Genomic DNA, 11,313 nt, shown 5'->3' with positions numbered 1-11,313 from the left:
CTGCGCGAGATCCGCGCGCAGCTTGAAGGCCACGCGGTGCAGAGCACACTACAGTCCGAGGAGTGGTTCCGAGGTGAGCAGGCCCGCGGGTGGGGGGGAGGGGCGCCCCCGCTGACCCCGCAGCGAGCTTCTGGGCGGTGTGACCCAAGGGGGCGCTGCTTACCTTCCCTCTGCAAAGTGCATGCCCCTAGTTAAATCGCGGTTTTACTCTGGGTCTCTTGTGGGGCGTACCCAACTCTGGATTGTCCTTCGGTTCCCCCTTTCCAGGTTCTTTAGAGCTATACTTAAGCCCTGGGCCCCCCGCTGCTGTCTACCCCAAGCTTAGGCAACGCCACTCTGATGTCAAGAACAAAACAAGTTTCCTCTGTAGGAAAAAAGTGATGCTGGAGACTCTTAGCCCTTCTAAGTAGCAAGGCTTCCCCGCCAATGCTGCCACGCCCTCTCCTGCACCCTGCAAGGAACCCTATTCCTCTCTCCCCTACCAGGCTCCTCCCCACTCCGTGCTCACTGCTTAACGTCCCTCCTTAATCTTCCACGTGGGGTGGGGCAGGGCTTTTCGCATCTTTTCTTCCTAGGAGGAACCATTACCACAATCAGTTGTTGCCTGTGGTGAGGTGGCTGGTGGACCCGTTCATGTTTTAATGTCCCTTTTCTCCTTTAGGAAAGCTGGGAGCCTCCCAAGTCTGCCCCTCCCCCAACTCCTTGCAGCCCTGAGTCAGCTAGATTGCGCTGCCTTGAAGCTGTGCCCAGCAGCTGCAGGGTGACCTTGACCAACACTTGCTCTCTCCAGTTTTAATTTCTTTTTGAGTTGAAAGAGTGGGGTAGATCAACTGGGCTGCTTAATTCGGGGAGTTCCATGATCTCTCACGAAACTGTCTATAAAACTTTGCGTTGTTTTTGGGAGAGAGGGCAGAGGCTTCAGTGATTTTCCAAAAGCATCTGTGATTCACAATAGTTGAGAATCCCCAACCACCTGGATGGTTTCTAAGTTTCTGCCAGCACTAGCAGGGAAAGCCAGGAAAACTGGGATTTGGATGCATAGCTTTTTCTGTTCCTTTTCCACTCCTCTGCAGAGCAGAACCATCCCCTCCTCCATCTCCGCAGCAAGGCCCCTCCCTGCGCAAACCTTTTTTGGGTTTGCCAGTCATAGGGACAGACGTCCCAGAATTTTACTGGCCCATTCAGCTGGCTTCCTTCCTTCCTCCCTCCCTACCAAGACTCATGCCCTGGGTGCCACTATCTGGGGATTCAGGATGTTCACTTTCATGAGCTAAAGACCAGTCTCCAGACCTCCACTGCCCCTGAAAGGTTTCCTGGGAACCAGGAACTGGTTGCTGGCAGAGGCTGGGGTGTGGCTACCAATGCTCAGGGGCAGTGCGCAGCTAGGTGGAGAAAGGGACAGGGGGGTTGGCACCCAGGCCACGGGCTCTGCAATGACCTTGGACTCTGCGCAGAAACCTGTAAGGAAGGAACCATGGCTACAAGGTGACCTAATTGCTCACGGTACCCTCCTGCCTCTCGAAGGTCACAAGCTCATTAACTTGTTCGGTCACAAGCCTCCAGCCTCCAGCTCAGTGTTAAGCCCCATGGGCCAGGTATAACATTGGAACCCCCAGCACTGCCAGGCCCTTGCTAGGGAGCTGGACTGCAGAGTTTTTGGATCCCACATTGCGGGAGACAGAGCCTGATCTTTGGGGATTTGAGTCCCAGCTCTGCCACTCACTAGCTGGGTGGCCTTAGGGAGTAGTCACTTGCCTTTACCTCACAGGAAAGAGTGAGTCAAGCATCCAGGATGGTGCCTGGCACACGCAGTAGGTCAATCCACGTGTGTCACCTTCAAAATCTGGGCATTAGGCCGGGTGCGGTGGCTCACGCCTGTAATCCCAGCACTTTGGGAGGCCGAGGCAGGCGAATCACGAGGTCAGGAGTTCAAGACTAGCCTGGCCAATGTGGCAAAACCCCATGTCTACTAAAAATACAAAAAATTAGCTGGGCATAGTGGCAGGTGCCTATAATTCCGTTACTCGGGAGACTGAGGCAGGAGAATCGCTTGAACCCAGGAGGCGGAGCTGGCAGTGAGCCGAGATTGCGCCACTGCACTCCAGCCTGGGCAACAGAGTGAGACTCCATCTCAAAAAATAATAATAATAATAATAATCTGGGCATTAGAACCCAAATCCAGGTGTGTCTAACCCTGTGCCCTGCTACCTTCTCCCCCAGTGAGGCTGGACCGACTGTCGGAGGCAGCCAAGGTGAACACAGACGCCATGCGCTCAGCGCAGGAGGAGATAACTGAGTACCGGCGTCAGCTGCAGGCCAGGACCACAGAGCTGGAGACACTGAAAAGCACCAAGGACTCACTGGAGAGGCAGCGCTCTGAGCTAGAGGACCGTCATCAGGCCGACATTGCCTCCTACCAGGTGGGCAGGGGCAAGGCAGACAGCTTACCTGATTGGGTAACCCTGGACAAGTTACTGTCCCTCACCGAGTAGGATTGTAGTGGTTAAGATTGTGGCCCTTGGAGTCAGACATACCAGCACTTTCCAGCTGCATGACCCTAGGAAAGTTATCTAATTCTCTGAATCTGAATTCCTTTCCAGCAATGAAAAAAAAAAAGCCTGCTTTGCAGAGCTGGAAAGATGAAAGAGATAGATTTTTATTTATTTACATGTTTGGTTTGAGATGGAGCCTCACTCTGTTGCCCAGGCTGGAGTGCAGTGGCATGATCTCAGCTCACTGCAACCTCTGCCTCGACTCAAGAGATTCTCGAGCCTCAGTCTCCCGAGTAGCAGGGACTACAGGCGCATGCCATCACACCTGGCTAATTTTTGTATTTTTAGTATCAACGGGGTTTCACCATGTTGGCCAAGCTGGTCTCAAACTCCTGGGCTCAGGCAGTCCTCCCACCTCAGCCTCCCAAAGTATTAGGATTACAGGTGTGAGGCACCGTGCCTGGCCTAGAGAGAGAGACTTTAAATGAGATTAGTGTGAACTTGTCAATGAGCTCAGCAAGGTCTTCAACATTCGAATCCTTATAGATTTGAATCCCAGCTCTGCCACTCACTGGCTTGGTCTTGGTCACAGTGGACATTTGGTAAACAGCCACCAATGTCTTTGGGCGGCCGGGGGAAGGCCTTAGCAGAGTCCTTCTTTTAAAGATAACTGGCGGCTGGGCATGATGGCTCATGCCTGTGATCCCAGCTCTTTGGGAGGCCAAGGTGGGTGGATTACTTGAGGTCAGGAGTTCAGGACCAGCCTGGCCAACATGGTGAAACCCTGTCTCTACTAAAAAGATACAAAAATTAACTGAGCATGGTGGTGTGTACCTGTAATCCCAGCTACTTGGGAGGCTGAGACAGGAGAATTGCTTGAACTGAACTTGGGAGGCGGTGGTTATAGTGAGCCGAGATCATGCCACTGCACCCAGCCTGGGTGACAGAGCGAGAGAGCGAGACTCTGTCTCAAGAAAATAAAAAAAAATTAGCTGGGCATGGTGGTGTGTGCCTACAGTGCTAGCTACTCAGAAGGCTGAGGCAGTCACCAATGCCCTGACTATGTGTCGGACACGGTGGCACACTGGGGAAAGACAGGAGCAAAAGCAGGCAAGGCCCTGCTCCCACTGGGCTTTTTTTTTTCTTTTTTGAAACGCAGTCTCATGCTGTTGCCCAAGCTGGAATGTGACAGCAAGATGACAGCTCACTAAAGCCTTGTCCTCCTGGGCTCAAGTAATCCTCCTGCCTCAGCCTCCTGAGTAGCTGGGACTACAGGTGCACATCACCATGTCCAGCTAATTATTTAATTGTTTTGTAGAAATGAGGTCTCACTGTGTTGCCCAGGCTGGTCTCAAACTCCTGAGCTGAAGCGATCCTCCTGCGTCAGCCTCCCAAAATGCTGGAATTACAGGCGTGAACCACCAGAGTCTCGCTATATCTCCCAGGCTGGAGTACAGTGGTGCGATCTCGGCTCACTGTAACCTCCGCCTCCTGGGTTCAAGCGATTCTTCTGTCTCAGCCTCCCAAGTAGCTGGGATTACAGACGTATGCCACCACATCCGGCTAATTTTTGTATTTTCAGTAGAGACAGGGTTTCACCATGTTGGCCAGGCTAATCTTGAACTCCTGACCTCAAGTGATCCACTCTCCTCGGCTTCCCAAAGTGTTGGGAATACAGGCATGAGAATACACCCCTCCTGTCCTCACTGAGCACTTTCTAAGCTCAAGATCTGTAAAAGTTCTCCCATTATCCTACCAGCCAAACAAACAGAAACAACTGTTGACTTCTGATGAATTTCATTTCAGACCTTCCCCAGGCTGAGGTCATTATACAGCAGAATTTTTGCTCCAGATTGTTCCATGTCCACTAATGAGGACCCAACAGCTCCAGCAGGGTTGGGGTTGGCCCCAGTGAGCCTGGCTGGATGGGCCTACTCTGGGGTTGCACAGCCCGCTGCAGCTTCCCTAATACTGAGGGCCAGACACTGGCTGGCATGTGATGTGTGTCACCTCTCCTTCCCAGGAAGCCATTCAGCAGCTGGACGCTGAGCTGAGGAACACCAAGTGGGAGATGGCAGCCCAGCTGCGAGAATACCAGGACCTGCTCAATGTCAAGATGGCTCTGGATATAGAGATAGCCGCTTACAGGTGAGACGCACAGGGGCCGTCACATGGTGGAGAAACCTTGTGTTCCTATGAGACGCTAAGCCTTGGGTTTCAAGACCCCGTTTAGGCAGCCTACCTGTCTTAGGGACAAAACTCTTTTTAAATTGCGGTAAAATAGATAAAACATACAATTTACCATTGAACCAATTTATTTATTTTATATTTTATTTATTTTTTTGAGACAGACTTACTGTGTTGCCCAGGCTGGAGTACAGTGGTGCGATCTCTGCCCACTGCAACCTCTCCCTCCTGGGTTCAAGCTTTTCCCGTGCCTCAGCCTCCTGAGTAGCTGGGATTACAGGTGCCTGCCACCACGCCTGGCTAATTTTTGTATTCTTTTTTTAGTAGAAAAGGGGTTCCACCATGTTAGCCAGGCTGGTCTCGAACTCCTGAACTCAAGCCATCTGCCCACCGCAGCCTCCCAAAGTCCTGGGATTATAGGCGTGAGCCACCATGCCCAGCCCCATTTAACCATGTTAAGTAGATAGTTCAGTGATATTAAGTACTTTCACATTACTGTGCAGCCATAACCACTGTCTCCAGAACTGTTTTCATCATCCTAAGCTGAAACTCCATACCCAAGAAGCCATCATTATCATTCTCTCCTTCCTTCAGCCCCTGGCAGCCACTCTTAGTTTGTGAGATATATGAGTCTTTTTTTTTTCTTTTTGAGATGGAGTCTCACTCTGTTGCCCAGGCTGGAGTGTAGCAGTGTTAGCTCAGCTCACTGCAACCTCTGTCCCCTGGGTTCAAGTGATTTTCCTGCCTCAGCCTCACAAGTAGCGGGGATTACAGGCACCCGCCACCACACCCAGCTATTTTTTGTATCTTTTAGTAGAGACTGGGTTTCACTATGTTGACCAGGCTGGTCTCGAACTCCTGACCTCAGGTGATCTGCCCACCTCGGCCTCCCAAAGTGCTGGGATTACAGGCTTGAGCCACTGCGCCCAGCCAGTGAGTCTTGAGAGTGACTTACTTTCATTCTGAAATGATTTAGAGGGTAGAAGTTCCTTACCCCCTCCCCAAATCCAACCAGCCAGAGGCCTGCTTTGGAGGGAAAAGAGGTCCTTGAGTTGTCAGGGAGCTTTAAAACTCTGTCCTTGAGAGTTTCTTAGCTCTGCAAGCATTCACTTCTGGGGGAAATAAAATGGAGATGATAATAAGAGCACCCATGTTGTAGGGTTGTCAGGAAGATGAGCTAATCCTGTTCTCAAGCTAATCCAGGAAGCACAGGTACCACTGGGCTGCCACAGAGGGAATCCTTAGTCAATGGCAGTCTTGAGAAAGCCAGTCTCAGGAATAAGACCTGGGGGAGCCAGGGCTAAGGAGCAGGACTGATCCCCCAAGGACTTGTCCCAGTTCTGACTGGTGACCCGTGGCTTCCTACTTCTTGACTCTAGTCTGTAATCTTGCTACTCAAATCATGGCAAATGAACCAGCGGAACTGGCGTCATTCAAGAGCTTATCAGAAAGGTAGTCTCTCGGTCGAGTGTGGTGGCTCATGCCTGTAATCCCAGCACTTTGGAAGGCCAAGGCAGACAGATTGTTTCAGTTTAGGAGTTTGAGGCCAAGCTGGGCAGCATGGCAAAACCCCATCTCTACAAAAAACACACACACACAAAAAAAAAGATAGTTGGGCATGGTGGCACATGCCTTTAGTCTCAGCTACTCAGGAGGCTGACGTGGGAGGATCACCTGAGCCTGGGAGTTGGAGGCTTCAGTGAGCTATGATCATGCCACTGCACTCCAGCCTGTCATCACAGAGTGAGACACTGTCTCAAAAAAAAAACAACAACAACAAAAGACAGACTCTCAGCCCCTCCCCAGACCTGCTGAATCAGAATCTGCATTTTCATAAGATCCCCCAGTCATCTGTGTGCTGCTAAATTTGGGAAGCACTAGTCTGAGGGGTAACCCCCACACTTACTCTGCGACAGGCACTCTGCCAAGTCTTTTCCGTTCGTTGTCTCACTGAAACAACCCTCTGATGTAGGGACTCTAATGACCCTCTTTTTCCAATGAGGAAGTTGAGGCTCAAAGAGTTTGTGTGTCTTGGCCAAGGTCACCCATCTAGTGAGGAGCAAAGCCAAGAGGGGAAACTGCAGCCTCTACCTTATTCCTGAAACTCAAAATATGGTAATACAGGGTGACGAGAGACACTCGCGATTCAAATGGGAGCATTCTAAGACCTCTTAAACCCAAATTTATAAAAGTGGAATTGTGGTTAGAAGCGGTGGCTCACACCTGTAATCCCAGCACTTTGGGAGGCTGAGGCGGGTGGATCACCTGAGGTCAGGAGTTTGAGACCAGCCTGACTAATATTGTGAAACCCCGTCTCTACTAAAAATACAAAAATTGGTGTGGTGGCGTGTGCCTCTACTCCCAGCTACTCAGGAGGCTGAGATAGGAGAATTGCTTGAATCTTGGAGGCAGAGGTTGTAGTGAGCTGAGATTGTGTCACTGGACTCCAGCCTAGGCAACAGAGACTCCGTCTCAAAAAAAGAAAAAAGTGGAATTGTTTGCTCAGGCTCCCAGGGTTCTCTTGAATACTATTTTAGTTTGAGGTACAATAAATTTAATCTTTGTTAAATTTATTTAGGAGCTTTCTCTTGAGGGCCTTTTTTGTGGGGCAAAAGTTGTTTTATTTCAAAAGTTTCAGGCTTAGCTGTATTGAAGAAGGCCAGCTGCTTAAGCCTGGGCAATAGAGCGAGACCCTGTCTCAAAAAAAACACAAAAAACAAAAAACCAGTCCACTGCATTACATATTCTGGGTGGTCACTGGAATGATTTGCCAAGTGACTTTCTCCAGGCTCATAATGCCCACCCTTCACATTCCTGTTCCACCAAAATCCATATCATTCAATGTCAGTGACCTTCAGGATAGTCTAGGAAGAACCCAAATAGTGAATTTGCTCTGAGTGTATAGTAATGTGTTCCATTATCCATCCTGCAGAAAACTACTGGAAGGTGAAGAGTGTCGGATTGGCTTTGGCCCAATTCCTTTCTCGCTTCCCGAAGGACTCCCCAAAATTCCCGCTGTGTCCACTCACATAAAGGTCAAAAGCGAAGAGAAGGTCAAAGTGGTGGAGAAGTCTGAGAAAGAAACTGTGATTGTGGAGGAACAGACAGAGGAGACCCAAGTAACTGAAGAAGTGACTGAAGAAGAGGAGAAAGAGGCCAAAGAGGAGGAGGGCAAGGAGGAAGAAGTGGGTGAAGAGGAGGAGGCAGAAGGGGGAGAAGAAGCAGCAAAGTCTCCCCCAGCAGAAGAGGCTGCATCCCCAGAGAAGGAAGCCAAGTCACCAGTAAAGGAAGAGGCAAAGTCACCGGCTGAGGCCAAGTCTCCAGAGAAGGAGGAAGCAAAATCCCCAGCCGAGGTCAAGTCCCCCGAGAAGGCCAAGTCTCCAGCAAAGGAAGAGGCAAAGTCACCGGCTGAGGCCAAGTCTCCAGAGAAGGAGGAAGCAAAATCTCCAGCCGAGGTCAAGTCCCCTGAGAAGGCCAAGTCTCCAGCAAAGGAAGAGGCAAAGTCACCAGCTGAGGCCAAGTCTCCAGAGAAGGCCAAGTCCCCAATGAAGGAAGAAGCAAAGTCACCGGCTGAGGCCAAGTCCCCTGAAAAGGCCAAGTCCCCAACGAAGGAGGAAGCAAAGTCCCCCGAGAAGGCCAAGTCCCCAACGAAGGAGGAAGCAAAGTCCCCCGAGAAGGCCAAGTCCCCAGAGAAGGAAGAAGCAAAGTCCCCAGAGAAGGCCAAGTCCCCAGTGAAGGAGGAAGCCAAGTCCCCCGAGAAGGCCAAGTCCCCAGTGAAGGAGGAAGCCAAGTCCCCCGAGAAGGCCAAGTCCCCCGAGAAGGCCAAGTCCCCAGTGAAGGAGGAAGCCAAGTCCCCCGAGAAGGCCAAGTCCCCAGTGAAGGAGGAAGCGAAGTCCCCCGAAAAGGCCAAGAGGAAGCCAAGTCCCCCGAGAAGGCCAAGTCCCCCGAGAAGGCCAAGTCCCCAGTGAAGGAGGAAGCCAAGTCCCCCGAGAAGGCCAAGTCCCCAGTGAAGGAGGAAGCGAAGTCCCCCGAAAAGGCCAAGTCCCCAGTGAAGGAGGAAGCCAAGTCCCCCGAGAAGGCCAAGTCCCCGGAGAAGGCCAAGTCCCCTGAGAAGGCCAAGACTCTTGATGTGAAATCTCCAGAAGCCAAGACGCCAGCGAAGGAGGAAGCAAGGTCCCCTGCAGACAAATCCCCTGAAAAGGCCAAAAGCCCTGTCAAGGAGGAGGTCAAGTCCCCAGAGAAGGCGAAGTCTCCCCTGAAGGAGGATGCCAAGGCCCCTGAGAAAGAGATCCCAAAGAAGGAAGAGGTGAAGTCCCCAGTGAAGGAGGAGAAGCCCCAAGAGGTGAAAGTCAAAGAGCCCCCAAAGAAGGCGGAGGAAGAGAAAGCCCCTGCCACGCCAAAAACGGAGGAGAAGAAGGACAGCAAGAAAGAGGAGGCACCCAAGAAAGAGGCTCCAAAGCCCAAGGTGGAGGAGAAGAAGGAACCTGCTGTCGAAAAGCCCAAAGAATCCAAAGTTGAAGCCAAGAAGGAAGAGGCTGAAGATAAGAAAAAAGCCGCCACCCCAGAGAAGGAGGCTCCTGCTAAGGTGGAGGGGAAGGAAGACGCTAAACCCAAAGAGAAGACAGAGGTGGCCAAGAAGGAACCAGATGATGCCAAGGCCAAGGAACCCAGCAAACCAGCAGAGAAGGAGGAGGCGGCAGCAGCACCAGAGAAAAAAGACACCAAGGAGGAGAAGGCCAAGAAGCCTGAGGAGAAACCCAAGACAGAGGCCAAAGCCAAGGAGGATGACAAGACCCTCTCAAAGGAGCCTACCAAGCCTAAGGCGGAAAAGGCTGAAAAATCCTCCAGCACAGACCAAAAAGATAGCAGGCCTCCAGAGAAGGCCACAGAAGACAAGGCCACCAAGGGGAAGTAAGGCAGGGAGAAAGGAACATCCGGAACAGCCAAAGAAACTCACAAGAGTCCCAGAGCTCAAGGATCGGATTAACACAATTTTCACTTTTTCTCTTTATGTAAGAAGAAACTGCTTTGATGACGGGGCCGCCTTCTTCAAACAGGAATTTGTTAGCAATATGTTAGCAAGAGAGGGCACTCCCAGGCCCCTGCCCCCACGCCCTCCCCAGGCGATGGACAATTATGTTATGATAGCTTATGTAGCTGAATGTGATACATGCCGAATGCCACACGTAAACACTTGACTATAAAACTGCCCCCTCCTTTCCAAATAAGTGCATTTATTGCCTCTATGTGCAACTGACAGATGACCGCAATAATGAATGAGCAGTTAGAAACACATTATGCTTGAGATGTCTTAACCTATTCCCAAATGCCTTCTGTTTTCCAAAGGAGTGGTCAAGCCCTTGCCCAGAGCTCTCTATTCTGGAAGAGCGGTCCAGATGGGGCCGGGCACTGGCCACTGAATTATGCCAGGGCGCACTTTCCACTGGAGTCCACTTTCAATTGCTTCTGTGCAATAAAACCAAGTGCTTATAAAATGAAAATGTTGCTGCTGTTGTTTATTCTCTTCCCCTGGGAAGGCTGGGGGCAGGGCAGGGGAGATCGGGATGGGACACCCAAGACTGCATGGGACTGAGCAAGCATCAGTTCCCTCGTGGATCTAGAGCAACTTGCATAGTCTCTCTAGTGCTGTTTCCTGGACACAAACCATGTGCCAGGCAGTGTGCTAGGGGCTTCATTTTCATGATCTGTACAGGTGGCCTGGTATGTGGGTTCTCGGTGTGGACTGTGGACTGCCTTCAGCAGCATCACCTGGGAGCATTTTAAAAATGCACGCTTGGCTGGGCGCGGGGGCTCACGCCTGTAATCCCAGCACTTTGGGAGGCTGAGGCGAGTGGATCACGAGGTCAGGAGATTGAGACCATCCTGACTAACACGGTGAAACCCCGTCTCTACTAAAAATACAAAAAATTAGCCTTGCGTGGTGGAGGGCACCTGTAGTCCCAGCTACTTGGGAGGCTGAGGCAGGAGAATCGCTTGAACCGAGAAGGGCAGAGATTGCAGTGAGCCAAGATTGTGTCACCTGCACTCCAGCCTGGGTGGTAGAGAAAGACTCCATCTCAAAAAACAAAACAAAACAAAAAACAAACTAACTGGGTGTGGTGGTGGGCGCCTGTAATCCCAGCTACTCAGGAGGCTGAGGTACGAGAATCACTTGAACCTGGGAGGAAGAGGTTGAGGTGAGCTGAGATTGCGCCAGTGCCCTCCAGCTGGGGTGATAGAGAAAATAAAATAATAAAATTAGCTGGGTATGGGGCACACGCCTGTGGTCCCAGCTACTGGGGGGCTCAGGTGGGAGGATTGTTTTAACCCAGGAGTTCAAGGCTGTAGTGAACTATGATCACACTGCACTCCAGTCTGGGTGAAAGGGTGAGAACTTCTCTTAAAAAACAGAGAGAGAGAGAAATGGCTTTGATTGGTTGGCTCTTCATTATCAAACATGCCCAAGGACTCTATGAAAACCTAAGCATTAATTTTCTGAGCATCTCTTCCCTAGGGAAATCAGACAGACCGCCACAGGCCCTGGCACATAGTACAGCATCTGAATATCCAACTGGGATCTAAGACCCAGGAAATTCCCATGTATCTTGTCTGAAAAAAGTTACAGTTTGTTGAG

The 11,313-nt window shown here is 51.1% G+C and overlaps 1 protein-coding gene across 1 annotated transcript; it reads left to right on the top strand.

Moving 5' to 3' along the window:
- The first annotated feature begins 6 nt into the window (after positions 1-6).
- On the top strand, positions 7-10,180 carry NEFH (neurofilament, heavy polypeptide). Its single transcript, XM_011995715.1, has 6 exons — positions 7-73; positions 2,221-2,420; positions 4,516-4,640; positions 7,612-8,566; positions 8,614-8,697; positions 8,758-10,180. The coding sequence occupies exons 2-6, from the start codon at positions 2,268-2,270 to the stop codon at positions 9,592-9,594; spliced, it is 2,154 nt and encodes a 717-aa protein (XP_011851105.1). The 5' UTR covers positions 7-73; positions 2,221-2,267; the 3' UTR covers positions 9,595-10,180.
- Positions 10,181-11,313: the final 1,133 nt, after the last annotated feature.

The sequence above is a fragment of the Mandrillus leucophaeus genome, unplaced genomic scaffold, assembly GCF_000951045.1.
Source record: "Mandrillus leucophaeus isolate KB7577 unplaced genomic scaffold, Mleu.le_1.0 Scaffold496, whole genome shotgun sequence".
Lineage (NCBI taxonomy): Eukaryota > Metazoa > Chordata > Mammalia > Primates > Cercopithecidae > Mandrillus > Mandrillus leucophaeus.
Note: the sequence above shows the minus strand (reverse complement) of the source record. Positions and strands in the feature narration are given on the sequence as shown.